General features: G+C 39.4%; 1 protein-coding gene across 2 annotated transcripts; it reads right to left on the reverse strand.

The window, feature by feature from the left end:
• Positions 1-3,903: 3,903 nt before the first annotated feature.
• Positions 3,904-12,829, reverse strand: Clk1 (CDC like kinase 1). 2 transcript variants are annotated; one of them, XM_047546269.1, is made up of 13 exons: positions 12,604-12,829; positions 11,517-11,677; positions 10,980-11,208; positions 9,908-9,998; positions 9,414-9,480; positions 8,053-8,169; positions 7,801-7,967; positions 6,939-7,033; positions 6,727-6,856; positions 5,290-5,372; positions 4,870-4,949; positions 4,508-4,598; positions 3,904-4,287 (listed from the first exon to the last, which is right to left on the reverse strand). In XM_047546269.1, exons 2-13 carry the CDS (start codon positions 11,675-11,677, stop codon positions 4,144-4,146), a joined length of 1,455 nt encoding a protein of 484 aa, XP_047402225.1. In that variant the 5' UTR covers positions 12,604-12,829; the 3' UTR covers positions 3,904-4,143. The 2 variants fall into 2 exon arrangements, with proteins under 2 accessions (XP_047402225.1, XP_047402226.1); XM_047546270.1 differs by lacking the exons at positions 9,908-9,998; positions 11,517-11,677; positions 12,604-12,829 and having other exon boundaries at positions 10,980-11,119.
• Positions 12,830-14,660: the final 1,831 nt, after the last annotated feature.

Consider the following 14,660-nt stretch of genomic DNA (forward strand, 5'->3'; position numbering starts at 1 on the left):
GAAGAAACTGGGCACGGTGACATGCCTTGGGAGGCTGAGGCAGGAGGATCTTGAGTTCAAACCCAGTCTCAGCAACTTAGTGAAGCCTTGAGCAACTCGGCAAGACCCTATCTCCAATAAAATATAAAAAAAGGACCGGAGATGTGGTTAAGTGCCCCTGGGTTCAATTCCTGGTACTTCTCCCTCACCAACAAAAAGTTTCCACATGTGTGGGGCTTTTCCAAATTCAGTTCTCTGGGTTGTTGCATTGGCTACCGCCCAATTATGCCAAGTTTGTGTGGTAGGTTGTTGGAAAGCCAAAGGAAGTACCTGGACACAGCAATGGAGATGTGATGTTAGGGGGGAAATTTTAAAAAGATCAGTGACTTCCACCAGGAGTTCAGTGGCAATAGGCTGAACAGATAGCACCTTCAATCACCTCCAGGTGCTTCACCAAGCAGTGCCTCCTAACATGGTGTTTAGTCAGGTAGTGGCCAGCTAGATACGTGACATGTACCCTTTTCCACAGTGCCCTCCATTCCACACCAGGCCCCAGCGAAGGGTTTTACATTAGACTGCGAAAGCAGTGTCCTCACCAGCATTAGCTTGCTTGTATGACCAGCATCCCAAGGAGTAACTGTCCAGATGTACGTGCAATAAAACCACTTTCTATGGATAACACTAACTTGCCCTAGTTCCCAGCGTGCACAAGAGAAAGCCAGTGTCCTTTATCTGCCATGAGGTGACACAGCATAGCTGTAATCACATCCATTTGGGAGGTTGAGGCAGTAGGATCACAAATTCAAGGTCAGTCTGGGTAATTTAGTGAGACCAATCCCCAGTATCTGTATATGTATATAGACTTTCTGGGACATGGTTTCCCCACCCCCGCCTTTTTTAAAATTACTGTCCCCCTTTCTTTAGGGATGAGACAGTGTTCTAAGACTTAAAATACAATCCTTACAATACCAGGAGTTAGCATCAGATCTCCACAGATACAGGGCTCAGTTTCACAAGACTCAGTGCCCACTGCAAGTGACAATCTTTTGTTTTGGGTTTTGTGTGTGTGTTGATAAGCATCAAACCCAGCCCTTCACATATGCCAGGTAAGTGCTCTACCACTGACCTATACTTCCAACCCTTTTTAAACTATTATGAGAGGGTCCCAAACTACATTGCCTAGGTTGGCCTCCCACTTGAGATCTTCCTGCCTTAGCCTCCCACGTACCTAGGATTATAGGTGTGCACTATCACACTAGCTGGCCTCTGGTTATTTCTGACTGATCAGTTACACATTCATTGCTTGTAGTTCCCATGTCTCCCTCTTCAGGTTTGATAATTTTATAGAGCAGCTCACAAGACTCGGGAGGTTAACTTACTAGATTACCAATTTACCATAAAAGAATATAAACGAGGCACAGTGGCACATGCCTGTAATCCCAGTGGCTCCAGAGGTTGAGGCAGGAGGATTACAAATTCAAAGACAGCCTCAGCAACTCGGCAAGACTGTCTCTAGAAAGGCTGAGGATGTGGCCCAGTGGTTAAGTGCCCCTGGGTTCAATCCACTGCACCCCCACCAACAAAAAACAAAAACAAAACAAAAAACCTAACAGCAGGATGCTCAGGCAACAAGATGGAAGATAAAAATGCATAGAGAAAGGTCAAGTGGGAAGGGAGATGATTCATTAATCATTGGTGAGTAAGTCAATCCCAGCCCCTCCTCATAACCTCAGAGATGGGGAAGTGGTGCTAAATTTCAACTCCCTTACATGGGTGGGTTTCTTGGCAACCAGCTTCTCTTGATCGCCTAGGAAATCCCAAGGGTCCCAGTTCCTGGCACAGGAACTAGAAAGACCAAATATTTGTTGTTATAATACCACAGTATCCCATTAGGGACAAGCATTCTAGACCAGTAGGGCGAGAATCAGTATTGGTCTCAAACCAATTATAGCAGTAGGGACGTTATTACTTCCATGTACTCAAATTTCTGTTAAGAGTTTTTGTGGCACTTGGGATTGAACCCAGGGGTGCTCTACCACAGAGCTACATTCCCAGGCCTCTTTACAGGCTCTTGCTAAATCACCAGGCTGGCTTCTAACTAGCATTGTGTATAGGACCTTAGGCTATGTATATACAATTGAAATGCCTCTGATGTTGATTCACCTTTAGAGAAGCATAAAGATGTCACAAACAGTGTTATAGGTTGGATTTGGAATATTCACCCAAGGCCCACACATTAAATTTTTTTCAGCTTGGTGTTTATTGGATGGTAGCAGAACCTTTCAGAGGTAGGGCCTAGTTAGTTTTTAGGTTACTAGGGGTATACTCTCAAAAGGATTCCAAGATGGGCATGGTGGCACACACCTGTAACCCCAAAGGCTCGGAGACCAAGGCAGGATTCCAAGTTCCAGGTCAGCCTCAGCAACTTAGAAACCCTATCTCAAAATTAAAAAGGGGTAGATGTAGCTCGGTGGTAAGGTGCACCTGGGGTTAATCACTCCCTCCAAAAAAGATTAAGACTGTTCCTTTTTTTGGGGGGTGGCATGAAGGGCTTGGGATTGAGCCCAAGGACTCAGCCTCACACTTCAGGCAAGCACCCAACCACTTATCTACATCCCCATCCCTTTTTAAAATTTTGACAGGGTCTAGATTGTCCAGGCTAGCCTCAAACTTGAAATCCTTTCTCATCCTCCTAAGTAGCTAAAAAGCTGGGGTTACAGCTGTGTACAAGTTCAACTGTTTTTCATATATTAAAATAATTTATACTTACAACTGAGATACTGTTATGTTCTGCAGTTTTAGATATACAGAAAAGCACAGAAATGTTCTAGAGCTAAGGATATAGCTCAGTGTTAAGAGTGCTTGATTAACATACACAAGGCACGGGGTTTGACAGCTAGTACATGAACACACATGGATCAAGCATAAATAAAATCGTAGACAAAATTCTGCCTTATTAGAGTTACTTGATAATTCAGAGACTTGGTTGCAAAGGATCCTCAAGGTTCTATAATTCATTATTAGTCCTGAAGGAACACAAGGGTCTGAAGTTATTTGTGCAAACTAAACTTGAACATGAAAGAAGAATGAAAACTTCTTGGCTAATCTCTGAGTCTTTTCTTATTTTAAATTTCAAGTATTTTATTCTTTCTCCAGGTAGGAAGGTTATAAAGTCATTAATTTAATTCTTGAATTTTAAGAAATGGGTACAGCCTTTAATTGTGGTTAGCCCTCAAGCTAAGTACACAACAGCCTTGTGGAATTGGTCTCCTTTTCCTTTCAAGAGGATTCCTACTCCTAACTCCATGGCTGAGCAACTTCTGTTGCAGGATGGACTGAAGCAAAGAGATATCAGACTGACGTCAACATAGTGGCACCCGGGGCTCCACACTTCTGGAATTCATCCTGGTTCATTCAAAGCTTGGTTTCTAATAGCAAACCTGCAATCCCAGCCACTTGGGAGACCAAGGCATTGGAAGGACTGCTAGAGCCCAGGAGTTCCAGTACCAGCCTAAGCAACATGTAACCAGACCCCTGGAGCTCCAAAGACAGAAGGATGCAGATGTCTAAGTGGTTCCCATGGAAGCCCAGAGGTGAGCCCCTCTTCCAACATCCATTCTGTGTCCAACTGCATTAAGCATAGACCAACCGTGGTTACCAGGGTGGGATGACATCCTGGGAGGCACAAACCGACTTTACACAGATAAGCAGCGCCACTGGGACAAAAAAAGCTACCCTTTAACTTGGTTTCATATGTAGTAAGAAAGAGAAGGATGGCCTAAGTCCCAATTTTTAGAATCCCTAAAAATGGAAACAAAGCTAAGTATTTCCAAAGACTGAAGGAAACTGCCAAGAGAAGAAATGGTCATCCTTTAAAGTGACAAAGGTAGGAAGAAAAATAGTGCTAATATCAAATTGTATATATTCATGTAAATTTCATTAGTTTATTCTGAACAAATCATTTTATAATTACTTAAAAATGTTACTTCACTTAGCTATTGGATATTAGCTATTTGATATAAACAAATCAATTATTGAAACAAAATGAACGTGTCAATATAAAAACTTAAGAAATTTACAAAGCTGTACAAAATAACTTATATTTCAAAAACTAGACTGATACAGCCTGTACAATCTCTTCAAGAGAGCTATATAATTATAAATTTATGTAGTTTTTTTAAGTGGGTGAAAGAATGGATGTTTTAAGGCTTCTTTGAGAGTAATTCTTTTGGCTGGATCATACTCCAACATTTTCTGAATGAGGTCAAAGAGAAGCTCATGTTCAGCATCCTGAGAGAGCATGAATTCCTGAAAGGAAAAGAGAAGTACATTCAACAGCCTTTCCACTACCATTTATTTCATTTCTCCATCATAGAAAGAGAAGAGCTGAGGATGGAGATTAGTAGTGGAACATAAGGCCCTGGATATTCAATACTAGCACCAAAAGAGATATGTAACGAAAGAAGTATGTAACAAAAAAGAGGGGAATCTTAAGATTTGGATCATTTAAGTAACGTCCCAAACTTACCTTCAGAGGTTTACAGCGCCTTGAAACATATCTACCAGCAGAACTATGTTCATCCCAGTCTAATCGGTCATGATGGAAATATTTACGTTTCCTAAAAACAAGTCAATATCCATTTATGTTTATGTAGATACTGAAAACTTATAGCAAAGGTGACTGGTTCTATCATTTACTACACTTTATAAAGATCAATGCTTTTAGAGACTTAAAAGGTAGCTAATGTACAGAGTTATATTCACTTGCCACCAAAGTAATCTGTTATTAAATGAAAATGCATTAGTGATTTATTTAATAAAGTTCACATCCGAACAATTAACCAAATGCTACAAAGGACGTCACTACCTCTTAAATAAAATAAAACATACCTGGTTTTCTGTATCATATGTTTTGGTAGAGGTCCAAGAATCCTTTCCATCATTGCCAAGTGCTCCTTACTATCATGTGTCTTAAAAACAGAACAAAACCTCATTAACTCTATTTGCTCACACATTGTGCATGCACTATTCTCATTTAACATCAGTGCTAATTTTCTAAGTCAAGACATGACTAGAAGGTACAACAAAGATAAGCATCTAAAAAGGTATACTTTTTAGCAGTTACATAGGGGGGGAAAAACCCTGAATAATAATGACTTTGCAATGATTTCCTCAAATGGATAGGGATAATCGCTTATAAGAAAAATTATGAAGAAAATATAAATTACAAAATTATATGTAAACTTGAAATTATTCTCAGAAACAGGTACTTTTCTTATGCAAAGCTGCTGAAAAATCATTATCACTTACTGGAAATACTGTAAACCCAAGATAGTATTCGATAAGAATACATCCTATACTCCAGACGTCACATGGTTGGGACCATCCTAGGGCTGCAAAACAAAGCACAATGTTAGGGGGAATAAATAACCTTATTTCTTTCTTTTTCTTTTTTTTTGCGGTGCTGGGGATCGAACCCAGGGCCTTGTGCTTGCAAGGCAAACACTCTACCAACTGAGCTATCTCCCCAGGCCAACCTTATTTCTTAAAGACATCAAAAGTCAATTAACAAGACTATCACTCTCTTGAAAAAGAACACACATAATTTATGAATTAGGAGAAAACATTTAATATAAGGTTGGGCTTTGAAGATATCTGGGTTCAAGTCAACTCTGCCTTAACTTTGGGACCAGTAATTTTTTTTTTTTTTTTCAGTGTCCTAAACTGTAAAACAGGATCTAAATGCACCAATAAAGACTAAGTATACAAATTCTCTGGGCTATAATATGCATTAGAGAAATACATTTTTAAGCCCTACCACATACAATTCATGCACTGTATGATGACATGCTGGTCAACAGCAGACTGCTTATGTCTAGGTAAGATTATAATGGAAATAGAAAATTCCTACCACCTAGTAATGTAGCAGTTGCAACATGAAGGCACGCTTGCATTGCTCAAATGTTTATGATTCTGATGGAAACAATTGTGCGCTGGCAGTTTTATAGAAGCACAGCACATTTATGATTTAATACTTGGTAGTGCTAATGTCACTGGTTTATGTGTTAGCAATATCACAAAAATACATGTTTGTTATAAAGCAGTATGCACCATGTTTTGTTGGCAGTAGCCTCATATACCTCATGTTTACTAGATCTTTTTAATTTTAATTAATTTTTAATTTGTTCTAATTAGTTGTACATGACAGAGTACATTTATACATTTTGATAGATCATACATAAAGTATAATTTCTTATTTTTCTGATTGTACATATTGTAGGATCAATCGGTCATACAGTCATCTAAATCCCTTGACTGCTTCATATTTTTTTGTGCTTGATCACACACAGTCTGGTTTTGTAGACTACATTCTATGATGTTCACCGCCAACACATTTCTCAGAACATATCCTCATGTAGCAATGCATGACTACAAGATAAACACGTAACAAACTCCAAAAAGGTTAAGCTACTTGTGCTCAAGTCTGAAGGCTGCTGCTAAAGTCCTTAGTGTATCTTGTAATAGTGATTCTTTAAAAGGGAAAAGTTTTGGGGCTGGGGAGATAGCTCAGTTGATAGAGTGCTTGCCTTGAAAGCACAAGGCCCTGGGTTCGATCCCCAGCACCGCAAAAAAAAAAAAAAAAAAAAAAAAGTTTTCAAAGTTCTACACTGAATAAGACCTAAAACTGAATTTTTACAACAGGTTCAAAAAATATAGTTTTTCGGAGTGTAATTAATGAGTACTAACCTAAAATAACTTCAGGTGCTCTATAATGTCTTGTAGATACCAGTGTACTGTGATGTTCATCATCATATGTTGCACTTCCAAAATCTACAACTTTAATATCTGGATTTATTAAGGTACGTTCATCACGTTTCTGAAAATCATAAATGATAGTTATGAAGACGAAATGTAAAAAATTCACCTTAAACTATCAAGATAACACATTGAAAACTTACCATTTTGGGATTATACACCTCTGTGTAGTCAGACTGCACAAATAAGATGTTTTCAGGCTTTAAATCTGTGTGAGTCAATTTATTGCTGTGCAGAACTGAAAATTAAACAAAGTTTTACTGTAACCTGAAAATAAAATGAAAAAAACTGACCCCCCCCACACCCCATGGTAAAAATGTACAGATGCATTCCCCTGCACAGGGCCCAAGAATGAATCAGTAAAATTGTAATCAGCTACTAAAATTATCAGACTAAAAGCTATATCCTTTAAATAAGTACCAACAACTCAAGGTGAATATTTTTAGGAAATGGGTTAAATCAGTCTTCAATAAATATTATGTTGGATAATGTATTATTTGTTGAATTAAACACATGCTATAGACTTAACAGCTTGTACTCAAGTAAATCTCTATTATCTACCTACTCATTCCCCTTCTCCTCCTATTTATTTGAGATGGGATTCCATTATCTTATCCAGACTGCCCTGAAATCCTGGGCTCAATCTCCCTAGTAGTTGGTACTACAGACACGCGACACTTCCACCCAGCTTTTATTTTTAACTGACAAAAACTGAACCTATTTACAGTATATGTAATGTCTTCATAAATGCATGTGTTGTAAAAACACTAAACCAAGCTAATTACATTATACCTCACACATCAATATATTTGCCATGATGCACAATAGAGTTCCCTTTTCTTTTGTGGTACTGGGAAAAGAACCCAGGACTTCACACATGCTAAAAGCACACCATCTACTACTGAGCAAAACCCTCAGCAAAATTAGGTCCTGTTTTTTAAAAATCTAGATCAGTCTGACATTGTTCTCAAACTCACAGCTTTTGGAAGATAGGCCAGAACTTACAATTCACAGACTTGCATATCTGATATGCCATTTTCCTGATATGATCCAGCCGAAATGGCAGAAAACCATTTTCCTTAATGAAATCGTAAGTACTAAGTCCCAGTAGTTCAAACACAATGCAAATGTGACCATGATGCTCAAACCACTCCAACATCTGGACACAGCGGCTGTAACATATGAAAAAAAGCCTGAGTACACCTTGTAGTCCAAATCTACCTGAGGCCATTTTCCAAGTTCTGTTTTGATACTTACAAGGTACTGTTGGGGTCTGTTGTATTTAAGTGTTCCAGAACTTGAATTTCTGAGCGAGCAGCTTCACAGTATCTATCCACATTTTTAACTATTTTTACTGCTACATGTCTACCTCCCCTGTTAAGAGAAAATAAATTTAAGTTAAAAATGATAGATGTGTTTCAAACCTCAGAGAGGACACAAAAAAAAAAAAAAAAAGACACGTGGTGTTCAATTCTAGTTTTCTATTATCCTCTTTAAATTGTACTTTTATTCTGACCCATCAAATTTTATTTTCTTAAATTTAGAGTTGACCTTTTAGATTTTGGGTGATTATATTTAAGTATTCTATGATTCAATTTAAGCAAGTAGAATGACCTTTAATCATAGAATTAGTAATGCCAATACATACGAATAACAGAAACTTCATCAGATTATCACTCACGACAGCTTTTGGTCCTTCAACTAACAATGTAGGAGCAGCTCTAATTTAACAACTATGCTGTGATAATGCCACATCCCAACTAAGACTCAAAACAAAAGTAAATAAAGTAATTTCTTCCTAAAGCAACTCCCCTGTTAAATCTTGCTTTGGCTATGTTAGCAAAAAGTTAGGATATGGTGGTATATATTGCACAGCAAAGAGTGCTAAGTCTCAGAATACCAAATCTTCTCAAACTTGAAAGCTCTGCCATTCACAGGGGGGAAATGAACCAAATAGGAAAAAGAAAAAGCAAAAATTTACACTCTCCAGCCTCCCCATTCCAAAAATAGAAGAAGAGGATATGTTATTGAGATGCTGGAAATAGCTCAGGGCTTTGTGCATGCTAGGCAAGCACTCTACCTTGGGTTGAGCTAAAACCCAAGTACCAAGAAAATAAATTTTAACCAACAGTTTAAGGCCATAAATAATTAAGCTTATGACCCCAATACAGAAGAGTTATCAGCTCAGTCCTGACTATTATCATAATGAATCATGGCACTTTCTAAAAACACAGGGTCCTAGTAACTAACTACCTTGAAAAGGTCTGAGATAAGAAAAGTTCCAAAATCTCCTAATATAAAACCAAGGCTGAAAAAAATACATGTACCATAACTATTCTTGGTGGGACAAACAAAAGAACACTAAATTATGATCTCAGCTTAAAGTGGAACCAGAAGCTGCATATACCTTTTTGCTGGTGCTGGGACCTGAACCCAGGACCACTGTGCCAGCCCAGAAGCTGGATATACTATTAATAGCTGCTTAAATGTCAAATACCTTTAACTAGAAGTTTCTCATACATAAGCAAAGAGACCCAAGTCCAAACAGCTTAATGATATAAAGTACTTTTCTATATTGGCAACCTCCTCAAAGTATAATGCCAGCACAGGAAACTTACGCCTTATGATCGATGCATTCCACAACTTTTCCAAAAGCCCCTTCACCTAAAGTATCAACAATTTCATCTAAAAGAGAGAAATGAATCTCAGTTACACCAAAAAGTGGTAAAAAGTACTTATAAATGAAGATTATTCTAGTTCATGTTACTAATTTCCTTATTGCTAGGTATTTATTTTATTGGTCAACACCACCAAAAAAAAAACAAAACAAAAAAAAAAAACAAAAAAAAACACAACTATTTTTAGGTCTAATTTCATTCTTAGGCTAATTTCATTAACTTGATTTACTGTTCTGGAAGTTCTGCATAACATTAAATTTCTAAAGAAAGCAAAAACACAATTCCCCCCACCAAAAGAAATGGAAAAACAAAACAAAAAGAAAAAAAGAAAAAGAAAACAGAGAAAGAAAAAAAGATTTCCAAATCCCTGAAATCTTAATCTATATAGATTATGTTATCTGAAAAGTTAATAAGTGTTGAAAAATATTCTATACATCTTGCACTTAGTACGTCTCCACTCTGACAGATCAGGTGACCCTCCTCATCATCCTCTACACTCCTGGTTCTTTTCCTTCGGTGACTCTTCTGGAAACGTCAAGTGGGCGGCACCAAGATCATCCAGCCAATCAATATACCCGAGTGAATTCAGGGCAGAATACGAAATTCATTCAGCGGGGAGATATTCAGGCATTCAGATACACGCCAGGCCACAAACGGTTGGCAGGAGCAATTTCAAATTCAGTCCCCAGAAATTCACAGGGCACATAGTTTATGTTAACAGGAGAAAAACATGGCAAGGAACAGATTTTCAGATAAGATACTCAAAGTGGTAAGGCAACAAAACATAAATACAATTGTTTTTCTTAAAAAAAAAAAAAAAAAAAAAAAATGCTTAGTTGTAGCATTCACTGAAACACTGAAACATAATTTTAAGTTTCTAGTGTCCTAATTTAATGTTGCAAAACTGTAGGATGTAATATTTACTTGTTAAAGTAGACTGTGGCCAAATTAAGATTCCCTACCTAATCTAAGAAAACAAATATTAGAATAGTAAATAAAATCAAAGTCCTAGTTTTGGGAAGAAAAAAGATTTGGTATACAAGAATAACACTACAGCACTTTAAATGTCATCTGAGCTATCACCAAATTAATACATACCAACCCATAAAGTTCAAACCTTTTATATTATAGTTTGCTTAATGAAAGAACATGCTTTGTTAGAAGTACGTCTAATCTTCAATCATACAAAAATGCCTATTCTGCCAAAGCAGAATTGTTGAAGTACTATAAAAAAACTCTCAGAATGTCTTGCTATTGCTATGTCACCTTCACTATTTCACTGAAAATTACAATTAGTATCCAACTACTAAGCCAAATATTTTATTACAGAATTAAACATATGGTTTTTCAGGAATTTTATCCAATGTGCAAACAGCTTAATGATAATCCTCCAAGTTAAAGTTGAAATTGCTTTATCGTAAAACAGAATTTTCTCAAACACAAATTCAAGTTTTCCTGTTCCACATGGGAAATAAAATTTCCAAAATGTTTTAAAACAGCTCATACCCCATGTGAACGATGATGTGAAGTACTGTGCTGAGTCCTGTGTTTACTTTTATAACTACTTCTTCCACTTCTACCAGAGGACTTGCTACTATGGTTCTGATATCTGCTTTCATGATCTCGATGGCGATGTCCAAGTTCACATCCTTGACTGTAGTCATTTCTGTACTCATCAATATAGCGTCGACTATGGTAATCTTTCTCATTTATAGATCTGCTTTCCATGTAATAGCTAAAGAAAAAATTGTTTTCCATGTTTTATGCCAGCACTAACCTTTGTCAAATTTGTAGCAACTTTTACTTTTGTGTGCTCATGCATGCTACTGCAAGAATTCTACCAGCTGAAGCCCCAGACCTACATACAGGTCATGTTGTGTCCTGCCCCCCAACCCCCCTGCCCCCAGCAAAGCATGCGATTTTACAAACATCAGAAGTCCTCAAAAATCTCATTGCAAACAGAACAGTAACCACAAAGTAATACTAGTTTTATCACGATAAAAATTTGATTTTTACATTTAGACACTTAAACACCCTTCTTACCTATCAGATGTTTTAGAGTGATTGTATTTGCAATGCTTATTCTCTCGACCACTGCTATATGATCTCTTCTTCCTCTTATGACTGCTACTGCTTCTCCATTTTCCAAAATCCCAATCCTTTTCATCCCAATCAGGACAGTAAGTTCTCTTTGAGTGTCTCATCTACACAAAAAAGACAAATTTACCCCAGTTAAATCATATCTAACACTATAACTTCAAATTCACTCTACCTACAACCTCTAATCAGGAATACCAATAAATTCAATTATTGCACTCTGGAGTTTGTGAACTTTACCCACAAGTATTCTGCATTGTCCATGTCATGCCCAGATTTATTTAAAGTAGGGGATTTTGATAGGTGGATGGAGAGGGAACCCAATTTAACTTCGCTAAAATTTCACCCTTCCTGCAAGTACACACGCAAGCCAAGTGCGGTGGCCCGTTTGAGCCTACACACAACACGTGTCATAAACACACAGCGCAAACATGTACACATAAGCATGTATGCATATAAATACACGCACACTGCACACTCCAAGGTCTTTCCTTCCTCGGGTTCCTAGTCTGGTTTTTCTGTTACCACTAAGGGTAGAGCGCCTTGTAAATACTTCGAGACAGACTTCAGGCCTACCTACCTCATTCCACCAAATCAACACGTTCAACTATTTTTTTCCCTCCATTTGCTACGGACATATCCGCCCACAGCGGGGCGACCGAGAACATTCCAGAATCTCAGCGGCGCCGCCCAGAGTGCTAGGCCCGGCCTCCGCCCCGCCGCCATCTTAGGGCTCGGGCGCCGGCGGCCGTAAACACCGCGGCGCAGGCCCGGGATCGGGCTGCCGCCGCCGGACGAGCGGACCCTGACAGGGCGCCCGTCCGGCAAACGCCGTCGCCAACCCGTGGGTAGAAACTGGCAGCAAAGGGCTTCGGCAGTGTAGACGAGCGCGCTGCCCTTGTGCAGCTCTGGGGTGGCGGGCAGGCGGCACCGAGCGGGCGAAGAGCCCGGGCGGACACACAAGCAGCGCAGAGGGCAGCACCCGACCCACAGGGAGGACACCACACTCCCCCTCCACCGTCCCGCGTCTCACCGTCCTGCCAGAGACTCCAAGCCGAAGAACCAAAGCTCGCACCGCGACCTCCGAAGGGCACAGCTGATCGCGACAGGCACCGACCACAAAATGGAGCTGACAGTCCCAGCGCAGCCCTTGACCCAAAAAGCACCGATGACGTGGCGGAGGCGTCGAGGCCGCGGGGCGGGGCACGCACGCGCGAGGGGCGGGCCAACGCGCGGCCCCGCGTGCAGGTGCCAGGCGGTGCTGCTAGGGCGAGGAATCCACTCCACGCTCATTAAAAACTGGGTTTGAGAACGCTAGTAAAGCGAGGGAAGTAGGATACAAAATAGCACTGTGCCTTGACTACGGCCATTAAAAGGATGCTTTGAAGGAGTACACCACCGGCGTCAGATTCGCTCCAAGTTAGTAATTGGCTTGGTTTTGGCTGTTGCTAAGATACTAAGACCTATTTAAAATTACTTTTTATGCTCAGTTTGGTCCCAGCATCGCAAACAAAACAGTTTTTAGTGGCTGGGCACAACACGCCCTGAAATTGGGTTGGAAAGATTTTCCCAAAGTTTTAATTAATTTTTTTTTTTTTAATGTGGTGCTGAGGATTGAACCCAGTGCTTCACAGGTGCTAGGCAAGCGCTCTACCATTAAGCTACAGCCCTAGCCCCACAAAGTTTTAAACGGTAAAGAAATGAGTGAGCAAGATCCTATAGGAAGTCTGTCGTTAATTGGAGTATTTGTCATTCCGAAGCCCAGGTCTCAGCAGGAGGAAAGGCAGTAAGGGGAAATGGGGAGAACACAAAAGGGACTGGCACCTGACCCCCACATGACTGACCCAGCTGTCCCCAGTAAAATAGAGAACTTCCTTACCTTCTCTCCTGTCCCACCCTAAATAAGCCCACTAAAAGTAACTGATCAAATGGAGAAAAGATAGCCTGCTCAACAAATGGTGCTGGCAAAACTGGAAATCCATATGCAGTAAAATGAAATTAAACCCCTATCACTCGCTCTGTATAAAATGCTCAAAATGGATCAAGGATCTAGGAATTAGGCCCGAGACCCTTCACCAAATAGAAGAAAAAATAGGCCCCAATTGCCGTCATGTTGGCTTAGGACCAGACTTCCTTAATAAGACCCCCACAGCATAAGAAATAGATGCAAGAATAAATGAGACAGAGTCAAACTAAAAAGCTTTTTCTCAGCATAGGAAACAATAAAGTGAAGAGAGAACCTACAGAGTGGGAGAAAATCTTTTCCACACACTTCAGATAGAGCACCAATCTCCAAAATTTATAAAGAACTTAAAAAAACTTGAAGCCCAAAATACAAAGAATCCGATCAATAAATGGGCTAAGGAACAGGGTAGACACTTCACGGAAGATATTCAGGTGATCAACAAATACATGAAAAAATGCTCATCATCCCTAGTAATTAGAGAAATGCAAATTAAAACCACCCTAAGATTTCATCTAACACCAATTAGAATGGCAATTATCAAGAATACAAGCAGCAATAGGTGTTGGAGAGGATGTGGGGGAAAAGGCACACTCATATTGGAGTTGCAAATTGGTGCAGCCACTCTGGAAAGCAGTATGGAGATTCCTCAGAAAACTTGGAATGGACCCACTATTTGACCCAGCTATCCCACTCCTCGGCCTATACCCAAAGGACTTAAAATCAGTCATAGCTGCTCAATTCACAATAGCCAGACTGTGGAACCAACCTAGATGTCCTTCAATTGATGAATGGATAAATAAACTGTGGTATCTATATATATATAATGGAATATTACTCAGCTATAAAGAATAATAAAATTATGGCATTTGCAGGCAAATGGATGAAATTGGAGAATATCATGCGAAGTGAGATAAGCCAATCTCAAAAATCCAAAGGACTAATGATCTCACTGATAAGTGGATGATGACACATAATGGGGGGTGGGAGGGGGGCAAGAATGGAGGAAGGAGGAACTATATAGAGGGAAAAGAGGGGTGGGAGGGAAGGAAAAAATAACAAAATGAATCAAACATCATTACCCTATGTAAATGCATAATTACGCAAATGGTACATGTACAAAAAGA

Source organism: Sciurus carolinensis, chromosome 3 (assembly GCF_902686445.1).
Source record: "Sciurus carolinensis chromosome 3, mSciCar1.2, whole genome shotgun sequence".
In the NCBI taxonomy this organism is placed as follows: Eukaryota; Metazoa; Chordata; class Mammalia; order Rodentia; family Sciuridae; genus Sciurus; species Sciurus carolinensis.